Here is a 20,845-nt window from a genome sequence, read left to right on the forward strand (position 1 = left end):
TCTGCAAATGTCAGGACAGAGAAATCCAAGCATATTCCCTCCTATTTTCTGTCTTTTATTGTCTTTCGTGTCTCCCGGGACAACGACATGGTCACGAAGATACTCTATGTGAGAAAATAACATAAACTTAAGTACAAAAAACAGTACAAAAAGCTTTTTTTTGTGTGAAAAATTCAGTCAGATAATCCTAACAGCCCTGCAAGTCCAGATCAGCAGCACTCGTCCGCTCGGTCTGTTAAACTGAGGTTTCTGATTGAAGCAGCAGTATAAACTTATGAGACTTGGGGTCGATGTACTCCTCAGTCAGTCGGATGTAAGGGATGCTCTTGACGGTAACGGCTAAGTTAAAGTCCAGACACCTCAGCAGGAACTCTGACCCCTCCTTTACACCATTGGTGACAGAAGCCTCGCTGACCAAAGTCCACTGATCAGCCATCCAGCGCTCGGGGCCGTACTGCAGGGTGGGACCAGGGGCCAGGTAGGCCTCGAGGAAGGCCTGAGCAAACACAAACAGTCAATGATTCTACAATATTCACCAAGACAATCAGTTTACAGCGGCCTGATGTTCAGGTGTTTGTTTTAAACCTATTGGATGGTTTACAAGATATTCCCAGTTCATTACAACATGGGTGGGTCTTATTTGCTTAGTTTTGGTCAACACTCCTAACTGCAAAAACACATCATTAATTACTATGTGAATTGTTGAGATCTGGGGCATATGGCAACAGCACTAAGCAACAGTTAGACGAGGTAAAAAACAAGTTGCCAGATGCTGATGTTGCCTGAGGAGTGTTGCAGGCGAAAATAGCTCCAGATCCAAGCCTTTTGTGTGTTCTTCAAACCATTGAGTGCTGTGTGTTCAAAATATCTAGAATATACCATTTTCTCACCTTTCTGCATGTGACAACTCCAAGTCTTTTTTTCTGTCAACCCCCAGGCTGGTGACATATTATTACCAACAATTAACAACCATTACAGACCAACCAAGCTGTTTTACACTGACCTGCCAATTCTGCTGCAGTTGTGCACAGTTTTTTTTTGTGTGTCATGAGGGATAATTAGTAACATTTTGGTGGTTAATTTACATATTTTAACTTCAAATAAAGTGGTTTAAATACAGTTCAAAACAGGTATGCTCGTCCAAGTCAACTGAACTATTTGCTGAGGTGACAACAGCTTATGAACTGTGATAACAGCGCTGCAAAAACAAGAAAAAAAAAAAGAAAACAGACACCACAGTATTAAGATGTTTTGTGTATTTGGAGTTTGGATAATCAGATCAAAGTGTTTGCTTGTATGCAGCTTGTGTGATCTCAACGCACTCATGTTGGTTGCCCTGTTGGACTTAGTTGTGGCAATGACATTGTGTTCCCTGCCAGCCCCCTAGGCTGGTTTCACAATGATAGACTTTGACTATGGCTTTAATATAACAGACGTATAAATTCATCGGTTGCACAAAGCAGTTTAAGTCTTGACTATCTTAAATCGGACTGTGGTACAATGAATTCTGGGTAAATCAACTTTTTTTCAAAAATAAATAAAATGGCCGACTGAGTCAACGCATCCAACCGCTCAGCTCTGTTTACCCTCAGCAGAAAATGTTGGTCTACTGGAAGAATTCAACAGCTATATGGACGTTTTACTTGGGAAATTAACAATAAGTGTAAGAATAAGTTTAAAATTGCAGCGACTGCAAACAGTGTCAATCCCCCACAAAGAAATAAATGTTTGAAAGAAGAAAATACAGGAGGAAGACCACAAGAAAAGCTTAAAGACATGGGCGATAAACGGTGGACGAGAGAGCGGAGTCCGCGGGGTCAACAGCGGCCACTGAGTGACAGCCAAGAGAACACAGGTAACATTAGGCCAATAATGTCTCTTGTGATTGTTTGAATGACAGGAGTAAAAAGAAAAAAGTTTTACTTTAAGATGGTAGTTGTGGTATGCTAACGGTTGAGCCGGTAGCTAGCTGCTAGCGATTTAACGATACAGCCTAATGTGCAAGCTACCGGCAAGTTAACTGTCAACAAACGCTACAACTTGGCCTTCAGAATAAAGTAGTGCTGTCGGTGTTTATTTTTCTTAGCGACCCTATCTTTGGACGGTCTGGATGAGAGCAGAGGAGGAGAGGCAGTTACTGCGGTCTCTAAAAACTCTTTCCCGTCGCATTGCTCTTTTCATAATAATGTTAGCAAACCACAAATTATGAGCCATGTTTTGTTGTATTTTGTTGGTGGGTGCTACTGGCCAGCACAGGTGTCACTGATTGTTACCATGGTAACATTAGTCTTAGACCTGAGTTAGCCTGGGGGTTAAGGTGTCTAATCTTTTTTGTGAAACAATCTTACTTGCATTAGACTGGTCTATGAGCTAAATTAAGGCCGGTCTAAGGCCGCTACACATGGCTGACCGAATTAAATCCAAGTAACTAATATTTGCCTTCAGAGTGACTTCTGGGTCTGCACCAATCTACTTGAACTCAATCACACAGGCTTATGCTCCTTCTCATGAAGTGTAAGCCTGTGTTCCTCCAAGGAATGTCGGCTGGCATTGCCATCCCTGCACACAAGGCAACCGCAGTCCAGACTGTTTTTGTCTGTGTTTCCCAAATGGTGGAACAAGCTACCGAAGGCTATCAGAGCAGGGGCTTTGGATAAAAGTGTCTGTCAAATATAATGTAATGTAAAGTGGCTTAAAATATTTACAACTCATCCATTCTTATTAGAATTCAGTTATGACAGTATTAAAGTATCGAAATTCAAACTGACCTTTGGGCTCATGTTATTGACGAGGCAGAAAGCCAAGTGCTTCTGGATGCTCTCCATGCTGTGGCAGTGCTGCCTCCTGGTTGTGCGGAGGTACTTCTGCAGGGCACGTGCCATAGAGGGAAATATTGCCAGAGCAGCTTCACGCACATCCATAATGTCAGAGGGGGCCGCACGCTCATCCTCTTTCTTCATCCGCCGGACGTGAGTGAAGGCCTCTTCTACAGCAACCACAAGCCTGACAAAGCAGGAGCTTACCGTCAGCTGTCGAGCTTACTGCTTTTAATCCATACTGTTCAATAAGTGACACATACCACATGTACCAGCACAACTGCCCGTTTCAGACGTGGGATACATAATATAGATGGCTTTGCCCATCATCTGTCAAAGTAATGGCTTTTTGTCATACATACATAGGTGTTCATAAATATTCCTACATTTGTCTCTGCTTCTCACTTGTAAATCACTAAATTAATTGTCATCAATTTAATCATATATTAGACAGTGAATTCTGCTGCCTTTTTTGTATGTGTTACAAACATAGAATTGCATGATGTTAAGGTGAAACTCTTTTTGCTGAATATTTAGTTTTAAATTAATGCAGCTGGGCACAAATGAAAATTGTAGACAAGTCAAATTATCTTTGTACAAGGGTTTTTTTTTCAGTTCTTCTGACCTGAACCATTGAGCGAGAAACATTGGGTTATTTATAGTATTTCCTGGATTATTAAACCAATTTCATGTGCTTTGTGCATAATAGATGATAATTAAATGATAAATTTACAATGCTCTTGAGGCAAACTAAAAAGTGCATTCAGTCTCTCATTGTATTTATAATTATGCCGCTGTAGCTTTTGTGTTAATCTGACAGCATTTAATTCACACTTGTCTCGAGCTGATGGAAGAAATACAGTAATGCTTGAAACACTGTCGTTCTAACTTGTATGTGAAAGCAACTTATTCACACATAGACCGACATGTGAAATTGCAGTCATATTTACAGTATTTCCTGAGGTGCATGTCTGAAAGAGCCTATAGATAAATAATTCACCCTTTGACATGCTTTAATTTCCTCCATGCGACTCACCTGGCTCTACGTTTGCGGACTCTTCTCTCGTAGTCGGCCTCCTCGTAGTACAGCTCATTGTGGGCGCTGTCTTTGCGTTTGGCGGCAGCTGTAACCATTGCCCGTGACTGATTCCCATTACCAGGCTGAGCCCCTGCCGCGTTCCCTGGGGCTGCACCAAAAGGAGAGGACAGAGGCAAATTGGGTATATCAGTTTGAGCTGGAAGAAATGGTACCTGACCCCACCAGCCTCTGATTAATGGGCTGTTTCTCAATCTGAAGCATGGAAAGAAAAGGTCACATTGGAGGACAGCTAAGATCTAACACATCACTGGAGGTGTAAAAGAACTGTAAATCAAACAACTTGGTCACTATTTCCCCCATTTTGTGCTCCACAGACTTTTGAGAAAGATTTAAGGACTCTGTGTGCTATTCTTCGTAACTTATCTGGGGCATCCTGCCAGATCATGTGTCTCAGTCACAGAGAATGTTAATTATAGCACTGAGAAAAGAGGTAATTTCCACTGGAAGCATGCACATTTTTCCACAGAAACCTTTTTCACTGGGCGTGTAGGGGGTGGGGTGGATTAGATATTCATCATTTTACACTTCAAAGGCCATAGTTCTTGTCTGATCTGTGAATTTACTGATTTGTGTGACAAACTCATAAAGCTAATGGAGCTTGTACAGCAGTATATTACAGTTCCTGGGGTTTCATTGTAGGGGAGTAAGAGCTGGTCCATATTCATGAAGATCAGCACAGTTTGGGGGAGGTTATAGAGAGTAAACGCTGCAGGTCAGGTAAGGATATAAATCATTAATAATCTAATCTGCATGTTTGTGTGTGTGTGTGTGTGTGTGCAGGTGAGATGGAGACATTGAGTGTAGTAATAAAACATGGATGAAAACCACCTAAGTATATACTGTGGAAAGAATGTTGGATAATTTGCACAGGGAGCATTGTAAATATTTTCCACTGAAAATATGAGTAAACATTAGTGTCTTTAACTTCCTGGCCTACATATTCATGCCATGAGAAAAGTGACTGTGAATGACTGAATGAGAAAGAGGGTGGGGGGTGGGAGGGGGTTGAAGTGAGTGAAAAAATGAAATGGGAAGAGGGGGAGGTGGGGGAGCAAGAGCGAGCAGAGCTGGAGACGGGGCTGAGCGGGAGGAAGGAGAGATGTGGGAGTATGTGTGAAATGAGCGTTACTCTGATGAATTATTTAAGGCTTGAAATTCCACAGCCCTCTAGAGGCCTTTCCGCTGCACTTTGATAGTGAAGGGGGTGGGGTGGGTGGGTAGGAGGTGCTATGAGGACACCATATCCCCATACTGCATCCCTGCCATAGATCATCAAATCCATTGTACTCTATAGGTCGGGGATTGAGGGGTGGTGAGCGGAGGACCCTTTTCACTACAGGACAAGGTGCAATATGTGGCAGTACAGGATGTGTGCAGGGAAGCAATATATCAAGAGTTGGTGTATGTGTGTGCAGTAGAGTGCTTTCTGAAGATGCAATATATACATTATGTGAGGGACGGAGGCTTTAGAGTGCTGTAAAGAGGGAGTCAACTGAACCGTGAAATTAGCAGCTTCCTGTGATTAAGTGCTGTGCAGAGTGATGTTGAAGACTTTTATCTGTACTTACTGTCCAAAAGGTATGTTCTCAGTTTGTTTTTAAAAGCTGCTTGCAGATAGGATGGAGATGGAGGTAAAAAACATCACAAGAGAGCGGAAGACATAGTAAAGAAAGACTCTGACTATGGCTTAGATCGAACTAATAATCAGACTTCAGTTATGTGTCTAAATTATGTCTAAAAATGATGTCTAAAAACTTTTTTTGCTGCTGGGTGCCACTGGTCAGCAGGTGTCACTGATTGATATCCTGGAAACACTGGTTAACAGGTGTCATTGATTGTTACTATGGAAACACAGCTCTTAGTTCTGAGTTAGCCTGTGGATAAGGTGGCTAATTGTTTAGGTTTAACACAAGTCAGTCTTTATTTTGTGAAACTAACTTGCATTAGACTAATCTGAGATCATACTTAACCAGTTTAAAACATCTCTGTGAAACTGGCCCCTGGGAACCAGTGAAGCACTGAGAGGGACATCAACTGAAACATTACATAATATGGGAGGGAATTATAGGGACAGATGCGGCGACTAACCGTCCACGTTGTAGACCTTTAACCCGGCCAGGTGTTTGGCAGCCCGGTGCTTCGAGGCAGAGAGAAGTGCTGGGTTATGGAGTGGAAAATCTCTGTAGTAATACTCCAAAATGGACAGAGCAGCCCTCTGAATGCTGTGCAAGATGAGACAGGTAGAAAGTGGAGACTCAGAGACAGTAGGATTAAGACAAACAAAAGGTTCTGTTGATTCTTTTGATCTGCTTTTGTATGTTGCCTGTTAAAGCCTGATGAAAATTTCTTTGTGATTAAAATGTTTCTTCAGGTAAAATATTGCATTGCACTTCTTTTATTGGATCAAAATGGATGCAGCAGAATCAGAGATATTGTCTTTCTCATTCCACACATTCTTCAAAACCTAGCACCTGCATTATCCACAATGCAACTCGACTGCTGACAGTTCGGTCTGAGATTTTGGGTGCATTATGTCAGAAGCTGCGAATGTAGCCTCAAGCGGAGATAAGGAGCGGGCTGCAGAGGTGTGGCAAGCTCTCTTCTTTCAACTTCCACACCCCCAGTTTTTTTTTCCTTTTCAAACTTGTAGTCCTCAGCCCCAATTTATCAGAGTTCACACGTTTCCCTCTAAACCCACAAAAGGGTGTGTGAAATAGGTGCAGTTCCCCTTTAAATTATTGGAAGCTGTTGATACAATGTGTATAGTCTGTTTCTGCCTCCTGTGCAGGTCTTAACTTCCTGTTTACTATGTGCAATTTCATTCTAAATCACGGCAAGAACAAGACAAGTATAAGTCAATTATAAATCCATTACGTTTTTAGCCGCATCACACAAATCTTATCTAATTATCGCTGTTGTTTCCTTATGCTGTCGTTCTCACACGCTTGTCCAAAGCACAAACAAAGGAAAACAGCCATAGGATGAATGTCTGTGTCCGGCACTTTCTCATCCCTCCCCCCAGATTCTTAGAATAACCCGCCTTGAGCAAACTAGACAAGGAGACTGATGAGTAACTCAATTACTGCCTGTGCCAGTCTTCCCTGTGGACATGGGCCTCCAATTACACACATACTTCAATGGTAGAGTGTAAAGACTGACCAAGTGACACTGTGTGTATCTCAGTGTGCACTGTACAGAGAGGTCATATTTACACGTAAAAGTACAGGCTTATTTGACATCCTCATCGGTTTCTTCAGGAAATTCATATATAGAATGATAATAGACAAGGTAATTACAGCAAGTGAGCATTTATACCTGAGCTGTCCTATGTTGTAGTGACGTGTTTCCCCGTCTGTGGAGCGGATGACACACACGCTGTAGCAGGGCTGGAGCTGGCGGAGCTCCAGCAGCACCACGGCCAGGTAGTGGACAAACAGCTGGGAGTCCACGAGGGACACCGCAAACTGGACGATACCATGGTAGTCCTCATCCTGCTTGGACCACATCACATGTTTAATGAGAGCGTTCACTGCTGTTGGATGAAAACTTTTAATTTTATTAACTCAAATTACCACTGAGATGAAAAATGTTCTCTGTTTTCAAAACAGTCATGAGGCAGTGACAATAACAGTTAGATACAAACAACAGATGACATAAAATATGTCACAAATTAGATTGAACCAAAACACAATTATAATAGATAAAACATTTAATTGGAATGGTTATTCATTTCAACCTCCTAAAATTACATTTTGAAAACAATCCCAAAGCTATCAAACAATAAAAAACTCCATCTTGTGATTTACACTTGTATCACCAAGTCCTTCTTATATACATACACAGCACAGTGTACGATGGATGGATGGATGGATGGATGGATGGATATATGCTTGTGTGTGCGAAAAAAAAGTCAGAATAAGCTTAATGAAAAATAAATTTGAGGACAATCATTTGTTGATTCCGATTGGTTGTGCATTATTTTCAGATCGCAGCTTTGATACATCAGCCTCAGCATTGTTTAAAATGAATGCCTTAAACTCTTGATTGAATTACAAAAAATATAATTTCAAACCTAGAATAGCAGTAATTTAAAACAAATGTTTTGTAAAGAATGACAGAGGGTACATATAATCTTTATAGCCATAACGACAGTCTCAAACCCACCTGTGCATCGAGGATCCGGACTCCATAGAAGAGCCAATAAGACATGGTGAGCAGGAGCGTGAGTGTAGTGAGGAAGGCACGGTACACGCACACCCTGGGCAGGCTGGCGCGACCCGGTCGGAGAAACAAGGCCCAAATGGCCACTAGGAGGATGAGCAGCTTGAAGGAGATGGAGAGGAAGAGGCCCTCGCAGGCTGCACCACAAGCCTGCAGTCTGTCGGGCCACATTACAGCTGGAAGAAGCAAGAAGACCAGGGGCGTCGCCAGCACCAGCAGCCCCACACATGAGCCCACAGCTAGGGGAAGATAGCGACGGAAGCCTTGGGTCCTGTCCTGTATTCCCTTCCCCAGTCCAACCACTTCCTCCTGGGAAACACTCAGCTCTGAGGTGCCTGTCACTGCGGTGGTGGTTTCGCCCCAGTTATCATCCTGAAAGGGGAAACGGAAAGAAAGGTGAAGGAAAGGTGGGTTTTTTTTTTCTCGATTATCTGTGTTGGAGCTTAGTGGGTCACTTCGCTCAAATTTAAAACGCAAACAACAAACAAAAGATAAAAAAAACTGATTTTTGACAGAAACTTGTGACAGACATGTAGCATATGGTGGGTTTATCAGAACTTTTTTTGTGGTTCCGAATACCAAAACAGTGAGCTGAAAGATGCTCTGGAGAGCGGAGGGGAACTGCAGATTTGGATAAGTTTCTGTGGATCTGTTTCTATGGCTGATACCTTTCACATTTCATATATTCTTTTGATTCATTGTTGATGCAAAAATATTGCTCAGTGCAGCTCTAAATGTGTTTTGTTTTTTTCAAATAAAGCTGAGCCAAATATCTCAAAACCTGCAGGGTCAATAAAACCCATTAGAAAAATAGACTAACCAGAGTAAAGTTCACCAGAAAGTAGCAAATTAACTGGTAAATAGAAACTTGAATCACACAGACAATAATGCTTCCATTCTTCTATTTTACTCCCTTCTTTGCATGATGCACAGCACATTCTTCATGCTATTTAGAGACATTTGATTTTCTTGGAGTTTTGCCTCATTATGACAAGCCTTCAAAGTCCCATTGAAGTAATATAGGATGACAGGATGGGATGTGGAGTAATGCTCACTTTGGCAGGAAGCTGCACATGCTGACATATGAAGGTACACACACACACACACACACACACACATACACATTCACATACACACACACACAAACACTGAACCGCAACAACTGAAGCTTTCCAAGCCCATCATTGCAAATTAGAGTCACATTTTTTTCTTCCTTGCCAGCAGGGTAATTTTAAGCATAAATCTTTTCAACAAAGAGACACAGGGAGAATAAATTAATGACAAGTCTGTTCTAAAGAGGCATTTATTTTTTTTTTGTGGGCCTGCCATTAATTCATGTAATTAGCCATTCATTGTCCCCCAGAGTGTCACTGTATTGTGCATATCTCCAACTACAACCATTGACAGGAGTGTCAGCTGCAGTGAGAGGGATGAGGGATAAAAAATGACAAGCTGAACAGAATAAGCCTTTATGGCTTCACACACACACACCCCTAAGCAACCTGAAATGAACCTGCAGGGAAACGACAATCACATTATTTTTCACCTGCCTGTATCCCACTCTAAAATGTGCTATTTTGGGCCATTTAAAAGTTACTTTAAACATTTACAGATAAAGTTGACCCTGCTGCTATTTGTGGAATGTGAACTATGAACTCAACATTGAATTTGCATATTTCCAATCACGAAAATGCAACATAAATATGAATTCTGCCCCTATTACTGTTCACAGCCAATTAACTGAGCCGTGCAGGAGGAGCAGATGCCAACAGAAGCCAGAAGATGAATGAGAGGAGGAGACGCAGGGAAAGTGAGAGAGGGGGATGGCAGCGATGAGAGTGTAAGATAGCAACGGGGGTATCCGTCTGCCAGAGTAATGTATGAAGCCAGAGGTCAGCTTCGTTAAGTGTAACGTCAGCTCCATTTACTGTCCAGTCTCATTTTTATTCAGCTCACATCTTTCCTCTTTTGCTCCTTTTTCTCTCTTAAGCCAACTCTCTTTAACAGGGTCCCAACCTTTTAGAACAGTATCTGTAAACTGTGTGCCATTCCACACCTCAATAGACGCTAATTAGTTCTTTGGAAAACCGGGGGCCGGATAAATTTGAAAATGCTTCCTTTTCTCCCCACAATAGATTGATGTTTTTTCTCACTCAAAATCTGAAATCTGAAAATACGTCCTTGGGTTTTTGGTCAGACTGGATATAATGAAGCTTTTACAAAATTTTAAATCAATGTAGCCGATTACATGGTACAGGTATGGTAATTACACCTTTATCTATGACTATTTCACGACATGACTTCACATTCATAAGTTACTGATGTCCTGAGTTCATCAGCATCCTGTAGCTGAATTATTGTTTGGCAGATAAACAGTTATCATTAATGAACTTGATCGTATTGGTATTTTATGCTTTTGCTTCTGTTTTTTGACGACAGAAACAGAAAAAGATTCATTTGAGTGCAACTAAACTGAGTTTGGCAGCATCAAACGAACAGCTCAACATTATAGGGAAATATGCCTCCTCACTTCATTGGCAAGATTTTGATGAGAAGACTGATACCACACTTATGGCTGTGCAATAAATACGAAGCTGGAGCCAGCAGCCTGTTAGCTTAGCTTCGCAAGACTGGAGAACAGCTTGGAACCGCTAACTCCTCTCACTATTTAACACATTACATCTCCTTTGTTTCATTTGTACACAAATCAAAGTGTAAAAATGACAATTTTTGTTTTTATGACTTGTTTTTTGTGGGAGTTTTTGTTGGCTGGGTGCAGTGACTTCTCCCTGGTGTCTCTGATTGTTGTCTGGCGACTAAACTATTCCGAGTTAAGCAGCTGCTGGTTGTAGCTTCGCATTGAACAGATAGACACAGTATGAGACAACCGACTCATCTAGTGCTCTGCAAGAAAGCGTGTGAAAATGTTTCTGATGATGTCGAATTCTTCCCTTTAAATACTTCACGGAGAGCAGAAGGGGACACATCACAGGATTAACTAGCTCAGACTCAGCAGAGAAACCAGACTGTCTGTGCCACTCCTCACCAGATGTTGGCTATGAGGCACAGTTTTATTGCTTGTGGACTGAGAGAGAATAAAGAGATTTACTTTGTTATTTTCCTGTCGTATTTGTGTGGTAACAACCTCAAAACATTAGTGTGGATGCAAATAGCTTGCATCTATTTTATTTCAACTACATTTTTTTTTCCCCACAGTTCACTTAAACATATGCACCCTAATAGCTCATCAGCCTCTATTTGAATGTGCGATCTGAATATTTCAGTCTCACACACAGTCTCTCTGCCAAGGTGTTTATAAAGCCAGACTTTTATACAGACAAGGTTTCATGCTAATGTCTCATTTAGTGGAGGAAGACAGTGTATCATTGACTGAGCTAATAGACTGTTAAAAGCAGCCATTAAGTCTCAGTGGATTAATCCCCAAGATTAACGCTGCACTAATCAGACCTGATCTCTATATACTGTAAAGTGAGGGGAAAGTGTAAATAACTGAGAGAATGAAACGGAGGAGGGTTGCAGGAGAGGGAGAGAGAGGGAGCAGTGCGTCGGCTGCCCACTTGCTTGGCAGTCTTTTCCTCTGGCAGAGGGTGAATATGGATTATGCTTAGGCCTGTTCCACCATCACAAAGCACAACAATACAACAACATACTGATTAGCACTGCTCACAGAGACTCACACATAACAGTCTGCCAGCCAGAAAACACAATGGCTGAGCCCCACTGGCCTGGGTGGAGGTTAGACTGACACTAACATGTTGGTTTGTTTGCGCTGGTGTTGGTGAGGGTATTAGTGTCAGAGTGTGTGTGTGTGTGTGTTTGTGTTAAAATGAGTCATAGGACCTGTGAGACAAGACAGGTTTCATTCAATTTACTCCATTCCTTTGATTGTGGTGGTTAGCTGTGACTAGGTGTTTTTACACCCATATAAATAAGCTGAGCAAAGTGTGGAATGCCAAAACAAGGATATGTGCTCCTCACCATACGCTTTGCTGTTGCTAGAGCTAACGTGAGGAAATTGAAGCTGCTGCCTTCTGGCACAAAGTCACAGTGTCTAAGTCTCACAAAGCAGCGTGGACAGTCTCAGTAACAGATTTGGCACTCGCTCTATGACTCACACACACACACACACACATGCACAGAAGCTGTGGTGCAAGAGCGTATCCTTATGTCATAGGCATGCGTGTAAACATAGAGGATTATTCATATCAGCTTTCCTCAAAGTGGCGTTTGGCTGGATACTAAGGCTAATCTCAGTCTGTGAGAATGTCTGTCTGCATGTTTCGAAAAGATCTGCTCCAAAAAAAAAAAAAAGCACTGGCAGGAGTGAAGTTTTGGTAATGGTGGTGATGGTAACGGTGGTGCGCTGGTGTGCCATTTGGACACATTAGTCTGGAGGGCTAATGCAGTACAATGGCAGATTACCTTACACTGCCGACAATGGATGTAAGCTACAAGCTGACAATCACATGACAGCGTGGAATGTGGCTGCCCAGACAGAAGGGGATGCTGAGCATAGACGGCAAAATAGGTCAGACCTCAGAGTGTTAGAAAGTCTGGCTGAAAACATGTCCAAATCCTAATCACATTAAATAATACTATCAGTGTGGGGAAGTACACCTTTTTGCAGGCGACTCGTACTCAGGCCCTCTACATACACGCACTTCTTCTCTCTCTCTTGCTCTCTCTTACACATAAACTAACAGTAAATACTCTCCTCTTACTATAGATTTCAAGTAGGTCAGAGAGCCTGTGACGGCAGCCTTGGGCAGAGTTCCCTCTAGAGAAGGATATCTATAACTCTTTTTTTTTTCCTCCTCTAAATGTCTGTCTGCATCTCACCATGTTTTCTTTACCTTTCATTGCATTCATTACCTGACCCCTCTGCATTGAAAAGTAGTCTGACATTTTGAAAAATACACTTCTTCGCTTTCTTGAAGATAGATGCCACCATTATTTCTGTCTGCTGAATATGAATTTCCCCTAGGGGATAAGAAAAGTATCTATCTATCTATCTATCTATCTATCTATCTATGAAGCTGGAATTTAGAATATATGGAAATTAGCTTAGCATAGCAGAATGAAAGTAGTATTGATCTTCTCATCCACCTACTTCTTTAAACAGTGATCACAATATTGGACTGCATCCTAAATCCCTGTACAGTTGACGTAGTTAAAGATCCACTCTGCCTTTGAGCTGTGTTATCACAGCATTTCGCTTCCCTGTGCCAACTTAAAACCTAGTTTGCTCGCAGAGCTCAGCAAAATCAGCTTTATGCGATGACTGGTACCAATTTGCTCTGCTTTAAAGCTATCAGGCCTGACAGTTATACCCAGTATCACACACACACACACACACACACACACACACACACACACACACACACACACACACACAGCATTGTCTGTACAAATCCGTTCGGGCATACAAGAGGGATGCTAATCCTGTGACCTATTTGATCCCTTGTCACCATTGTTATTATGTGTCAGGCGCTGAGGCAATGCGTAGCCAGCTGTGTGAGGATGAGTTTATAAGGTCGGGGTGTGGAGTTCATAGCTGGATTACTGGGCCTTCTGATTTCCTCTACAGGAATGTGATTACTGCAAAGACTGTTTGAAACTATGCCTCTCAAAAACACACAGCCTGCGTTTGTTCACAGGTTACTCCGGTCTGCACTGTGCTGTCTTCAGTATCAATACCTGGGCTTCATCGCCAGGATCTACCGCTGGTGTGGGTTCTCCGGGCAGCGGCTCTCCGTTGTGAACAGGGGAGTCCTGGGATGGTGTGTCGGGGGGGTTGATGACAACAGACCTCTCAGAGCGACTGCTGTCTTTGCTGCTGCTGGCCTTGTGCCGCTCACGGCTTCGATCCCTGGGAAACAAACACAAGAATGAGAGAAATATAGACACATAAACATAAATATAAGATCGTAACCCTAATGTTCCAATATACTAACTAGTGATTATTTTTTTGATTAATTGTTTTGCTCATCTAATGTTGGAAAAAAAAATACCACACAAACACAGTAAAAGTTTGAAGTGGGAGTTCAAATCCCCATAATTAATCATTTCAGGTATATATTCATGCAAACAAGCAAAACACATACACAACTAAAGATAAAACATTAAGTATATAAGTTGATTGTAAGAATTTTGATATTTGAATCATTGTTTAAATATTGTTAGAAATAAAGATGCCAAAAAAAACAACTCTGGGTCCAGCATCTCAAATGTTTCATCATTTACCAACATTTTATAGATCAAATGATTAATCAACAAAATCAAGAAAATAATGGACAGATTGATAATGAAAATAATTGCCACAGCCCTTCATGGCAAAAAGCTGGTGGGAAGGGAAGACTATGAATATTCCAGCAGACAATCACAGGAATGGGGAATGGACAGGACGTAAATCAAATGCTTCTCTCATCTGCAGAATAGACAGTAGAGTAAATCACTGAAATAGGTTAGAGCCACTCATCTGTGACGACCCTAATCCATGAGCTCTGTCTGTCTCAATCTCTTGCTTGCTCCCGCTCTGTCTCTCTCTTAGTCTCTCATCTCATTTATCTGGCTACGACTAACATGCTGCCCGCCCGAACAGAGGGCAAACACAACAAACTCAATATGCACCGAAGGTAAAAAAAAAAAAAACAAAGCAAAGGGGCAACAGATGATCCAGCAAAAACAACAAAAAGGGAGGGATAGACAGGTACAGTGGGGGAGCAGACACATCAGATGGAGAGGCAGACAGACAGGAAACATACCCATGTCGGTTTGATCTCCCGGAGCGGCTGGAGTGATAGGAGTAGCCCGAGTGGGTCGACTCAGTGTCCATTCCAAACGCAGGTCAGAGGCGGTGATTGGGCAGGGGGGATGAGGAGAGAGTCGTCGCGTGGCAGAGAGGGTAAGTTGGCAGCAATGCTCAGGAGGAGGAATGGGTTGCTATAGAGACGAGCCTCAGGAATCCACGATGGCTGACTACTACCCCAGAGAGCTGCTTTAGTAGCCACATTGACCTGAGAGATGGAGAAATAGGAAGGTATGAGAGGGAACAAATCATGCATCAGATAGAGCCAGCTAACAGCTGACACATTTCAAGACTTTGCTGATTCTTACCATTCAACGCGTTTCCAAGGAGAACAGAACGACCAGTGATCGAAATATCAGCGTAACCAACCAACCATGTTTATTACAACTGCTCTGTATTGTAGGGCTGGTAAGGAAGGTAGATACATAAAATGATCAATTATTAATGTATGGGCCAGGCAGGTTTATTCTTGTCTACCTCTGTATAATGCGTGTTCCTATAACAGCGGTAGGACTGATAATGAGTGGATAATCTTCGGTGTCCCCAGAGTCGGTTCTGAACTTGGCAAAACTACATATTCATTACATATAAGACAAACTTTATTTGGAAACACTGCCTTCATGCCAGAATGTAGCCTACACTTCTCAAATTAATTATGTCTGTTTTTTTGTTTTTTTAATGTGACTTCATCTTGATGCTGCCACGTTGGCCAGGTCTCTCTTGTAAAAGGAATAATGAATCTCAGGAGACTTCTTGGTTAAATATAGTGAGGGTAAATAAAAACTAAACCAAATAAAATTCTTAGTCGAGAAAACCTACAAGAGCTTCAGGGAGAAAACAGAGGCCAGAGCAACCAGTTTCAAACAGCACTATTAGAAGAGGTGACAGGAAATGCCATATTGGAAACAATACGATATCTACTTTTACAAGATGCTAATAGATTGATAGACTGGGCTGCTGTTTGGATTTAGGAAATCTCATGTAAAGGAAATTTTCATTTTATGATTTGGATTTTTCATTTATTCTAAAAGTCTAAAACCAGTGGACTGAACTCACTTATATATAATATACCCAGCAAGCATATGTTTTTCATTCCTACCAGTTTGCTAAAATCTAAAAATGGACAAAACAGTAAAATAAAATTAAAGTAAATGAAAAACAAAATCTGTGATAGCTATGGTTCAGTATGGTTCATAAAAATTCAACTAAATAGTTGAAAATGAATTCTCAGGTTTGTATCCACATGAACCGCCTCTCCATCCTGTTGTTGTATTCCGACTGAGAACACCAGACTCACTGTGTGATGCACGAGGATGTCTTCTTGCTTCATCATGCATGACCATTCATTTAGACCTTAATCTACACCCTGTCCACCTGCCAATCACCAAACCTCGGCCCAGTTTCCTTTCACTTACTGGGATTATACTCCCCTCATTGTTTACAGGCTATTTGTTATCTCTGCAGCCAGTGGTGCATACAAACACTAAATTAGCCCATTCAGCATATTAGGATGTGAATCCACACAGCAGCATAGACATCATTTTGTGGAAGTGATGGTTGGAAGAAGCTACACTGCAATGTAGCTGATTTCCATTAAGATGATATGAGTGTTTTTCTTTCCCTTCATTACCGATTGAGGGAAATGTGGCTGATGCATATGAGAAACCACAGATTTTCCATTAAGGATTTTTATATAATGCATATCTTTTACATAGTATCACTGCCAGAACCTATAGTATTACTCATGTAGGACAAATGCTAGAATTTGTATTATCTCACAGACCTGTAGCATCCAGGTATAAAAAGATGCTGTAGTGACAGAAAGCCCACTTTCTCTGAGAGTGAGTATGACATCATTCTCCACTGATGCAATTGCTTGTGCTATTAAAAGCAAGGGAGCATAGTGCTGAAAAAGATGGAGCTGCAGATATGCAGGACGTCAATGAATAATGCACTTGCAACACAGTAGAACATAGCACTCATAGCATCAAAGCTGATGTCGCAGCATCAAATTTTAAACACAAACCAGAGTTTTGACAGAGGACAGTCATATCTCTCATCTATAACCCACATCCAGAGCGTCCACTGTTGCCTTGGCAACACCGGAGGCAGGAGGCCCCATCTCGAAGCAATAATCAATCACCCCTGCTGAGAGTAAATTTGCGTGATACACTTATGTGTGTGTGCCTGAGTGAGAGAGTGAGGTGGTGGTGGTGGGGGGGCACAGGGAGGGGGCACAAAGAGCAAACAATGGCCTCTCATCACACCCAGTACCAGTATGGTTAAATGAATGAGGCTATGATTTGAATAAAAGCTGTTAACCCCCTGAGTGCTGATCTCTGAACGTGTGGCAGTGGTATGTGGGCCAAGATGATCCCCCTGAGAAGCCACTCATCCACGAGACGAGCATGAAGAGGCTTAGTGAACCAGGCCATGTGGAAAATCGCAGCCACGGGGTAAGAAAAACTATCAGTTACAAACCAACGGATAACTATGAATAAAGCATGCGGGAATAACAACGCGGATCAGAGATCTGCTGCAGCCCCCCTTTTTTTTTACTGTTAGTTGACCCATCCAAAAGATTCTGTCGCTCCTCTGTAAGGGAGTCTGTGCAGGAAATATATTGTCTGGTGAAGCGTAGTGGCATCGCTGTAGACAGTTCTGGTTGGCTGCACAGAGAAAGAGATTCATGAGGGCAGAAAGTGACACTAATGTAAAACAAACTCATTAATGTGTTTGTTTAGCGGATGGAGGTTGTCGCGCAGTGGGGGCTACTGTAATCGCACGTGGACAAACTCAATGGTACAGGCTCATGTAGAAGTATGGATTCATTTTTAAATTTTATTTGTTATGTATAGGAGAGAGGCACTATTGCAACAAATATGTGTGATTATCTGTAGGGAGAGCTGCAACATCTGATAGGTCAGATTCTTTGCAGCATTTTTTCCCCCTGCTGACCTAACTCATCACTTAATAATGATCCTGAGAATATGGGATTGTATTGCAGTGTCCTGCAGGGGCACGTGACCTCCAAACTGGGCAGAGAAAAAGAGGTGTGGAATTTGAGATTGCATCGAAGTGTGATGCAGCATTATCACCCTAAATGGCACAGATCAGCCCCATAGCTCATCTAGAGAGAACATGCTGAGGCCTGGTTACCATGGCATCTGTGCCCGCCCTCACACCCATTAGCCCTTGTGCCTTTCCTTCCCTCCTTCATGTGTGCCCTGCCCTGGTGGCATCATGCCAAAATCTGCCAGATGCAGCAGCTGTCTGTCTGCTCTGTTATTTCCTTTATCAGTTGTTTCACAATTTAAAAGCAGTCTACAAATTTTCCATCTACTGCACAAAATATACAAATGAAAATATTTTAGGGCAGCAACTAATGACTATTTTCATTATCAATTAAACTGATATTCTCTATTTTGGTCTACAAAATGTGAAAATGGACACCGCAGTCTTTTTCAAATTGCTTGTTTTGTCCAACCAATGTCCACAAACTTTCATATTCCAATTGTTGCCAGTTCATGTTCTGTCGATCAACTAATCAATTCATTGAGCAATTATTTCAGCTGTATATCAATTTTGTGCAATTAAACATAAAATACCTTCTTTAAGAGCAAAAATAGAACATATAATGCAGAAGCACACACAAGTAACATAGTCGAATAAGCTGGTTAAAACCTCTCTGAAATAAAATAAAGGTTGACACCCACTGTTATTAAAAGTGATAGTAATCTCCAGTCCAGTCACGGATGTCAGATAACCCAGAGGAGCAGATGCTGATTAACATATAGCATCGCTGACTGAATCAAATAACACAAACTGAGCCAAAGATGCAAAGATGCGAAACCCCCATGGAAACAGCCTTTAAAAAAAAAAAAAAAAAAAAAACTTATTTCAGTGACCTCACCACCAGGACACATGATGTAATTACATACTTGTTTCCTGTGTATTTTCCTTTCATTGTTTGCTGTCACAAATCTGACATTGGATTCCTGGCACAAACACATTTGTTGGGGTATGTGCTGAGATGCTAAACCTGTGACCTTTGAGTGACTGGATAGACTCTCAATCACTCCAACCCTGCTGTTCTTACACACACACACACGCACACACACACACACGCATGCACGCACACCCACAGAGTAAGAGGAGAAAGTTAAGACCTGACACAGTTCTCTGGAATGCAAACTTAGTCCCCTCTGAGCTGCTCATGTGGAACTAAGTAAAAGTAGAGTAGAGCAGGGAGAGGGAGCGAGGTGATACCGGGTGGGAGGGTTGTGGAAGAGATACCTCAGTACATTCCTACTGTAAGAGCAGTGCTTCCATGTCACTACTGTACACTAACCCTACAACGCATCACGCTTTACACCGTGCTATCCCAGCTTTGCAGGATCCTAATGCTCCTCTGTAGCCTGGAGGGAGCTGAAAGGTGGCTCCATTTCTCATTACACCTCTCTGACTCTGCCCTGCCAGCCAGAAAACACACTTTAAAAAGAGAACAATGACAAAAGCACTGCCAACAACACTTTCTTTTGATCATTCATGGCAAGAATGGCTTCCAGGGGCTGACTAATCTAGCCTATTGAAGGCGTTCCCATACCTCACAGCGTCCTTTCAGCCTCTCCACACATCACCTATCAGCACTCCTCAATAATACATGGTAGTATGTTCCGCACAGTTTCACTGCAGCATCATGCCTCTGACTGAGGGACACTGTGAAAGAGACGACACCGATAGTGTCACACGTGAAACGTCTTCAGCCATAGTAACACCTCATCCAGCTGTGCACAGTGTGCTGTCCAGAAAGCTGCTGCTGCTGCTGCTGCCGATGGCGACACACTGAAACGCCCTTTATTTTATAGGCTCCTGAGTCTGAGAGGCAGAGAGAGCAAGGCATGTGGCGTTACTTCTCTATTACACAGCTGCAGTTTCGGTTACAATAGATCTCGTTTCAAGTCGCATCCGGAAGCCAATTACCCACAGTGGGACATATAAGCGAGCATCACCTGAAATAATACATGCATTCTGTTGGTTCAGTATATTCTTTTACACATGAGAGGTACTGGAGCAGATATAAAGCAATAGGTTAACCTCCACATTAATGTAGGTTAGGAGGAGCACAGACTAAAGGTGTCTGGTTTGAAGGAAACCATTTTTCCCCAACGACGACAGCATTGAACTTCATCAGTAATTCCTCTGTGGGGTTGTGTCTCAGGCTTTTTGGCCAGGATATAGCCGGTGTAATGAACACAGCATCGCGATTACATTTCTTTAAACCTACCTCTTTCCTCAGATGTGTGTCATATTCCCTCACTTGCGCCTCGGTGTGAGTCTGCCGACGCTGGAGCTGCTGCGGCTGCTGCTGTGAGGCGAGACTGTAGTGAACTGAGAGGCAGCTCCCTCATACGAGCCTGGCCATTGTGATAAGCAGGACCAGAGAGAGGAGAGGAAGGCAGCATGGAGGTACAATCCACTCCAAGTGCACTAAAAAGATTATTTTCAGCCGTAGCCCACAAGAGGTCGTGCTTTAGAGCTGCTTTGTACAGGAGCGTCAACGAGGTGAAGTTGGTAGCCTGTATCTGCCCTGTCAAGTTAAAGACACCTGTCCAATCAAGTAAAAAAAAAAGAAGAAAAGTGTAGCCTGTTTCTTCACTTGCATGATTAACATTCGTTTTGCAAAGTGATGTATGTGCATAGAAGGCTGTTTTCACATGCATCTGCAGAAAGAGGGGAGTTTCCCTATATGCACCTTGAATCTGCCTTTGATTTTTCTGACATTACATCACTGGTTTAGAAGCCACTGGTCCAGTGTGAAACTTACAGAGGGTGTGATGTGGAAACTCGGAGCCTTCAGTGCACCTACACAGTGAAACA

General features: G+C 42.3%; 1 protein-coding gene across 1 annotated transcript; it reads right to left on the reverse strand.

Moving 5' to 3' along the window:
• Window positions 1-34: 34 nt before the first annotated feature.
• Window positions 35-20,453, reverse strand: LOC130177053 (vang-like protein 1). The gene is made up of 9 exons (XM_056388469.1): window positions 20,253-20,453; window positions 14,922-15,173; window positions 13,855-14,026; window positions 8,080-8,508; window positions 7,231-7,406; window positions 6,004-6,137; window positions 3,853-4,003; window positions 2,769-3,003; window positions 35-496 (listed from the first exon to the last, which is right to left on the reverse strand). Exons 2-9 carry the CDS (start codon window positions 14,990-14,992, stop codon window positions 236-238), a joined length of 1,629 nt encoding a protein of 542 aa, XP_056244444.1. The 5' UTR covers window positions 14,993-15,173; window positions 20,253-20,453; the 3' UTR covers window positions 35-235.
• Between the last annotated feature and the right edge of the window lie 392 nt (window positions 20,454-20,845).

This window comes from Seriola aureovittata, chromosome 11 (assembly GCF_021018895.1).
Source record: "Seriola aureovittata isolate HTS-2021-v1 ecotype China chromosome 11, ASM2101889v1, whole genome shotgun sequence".
Lineage (NCBI taxonomy): Eukaryota > Metazoa > Chordata > Actinopteri > Carangiformes > Carangidae > Seriola > Seriola aureovittata.

What these genes read in the sequence shown, in the direction of transcription:
- LOC130177053 (XM_056388469.1), bottom strand. Translation starts at nt 14,992, where the DNA reads ATGGACACTGAGTCGACCCACTCGGGCTACTCCTATCACTCCAGCCGC. An exon ending in TCCGGATCCTCGATGCACAG is followed by an intron (nt 7,407 to 8,079) that starts GTGGGTTTGAGA and finishes TGGTCCAAGCAG; the next exon opens with GATGAGGACTACCATGGTAT. An exon ending in AAAGGTCTACAACGTGGACG is followed by an intron (nt 4,004 to 6,003) that starts GTTAGTCGCCGC and finishes CTTTTGGTGCAG; the next exon opens with CCCCAGGGAACGCGGCAGGG.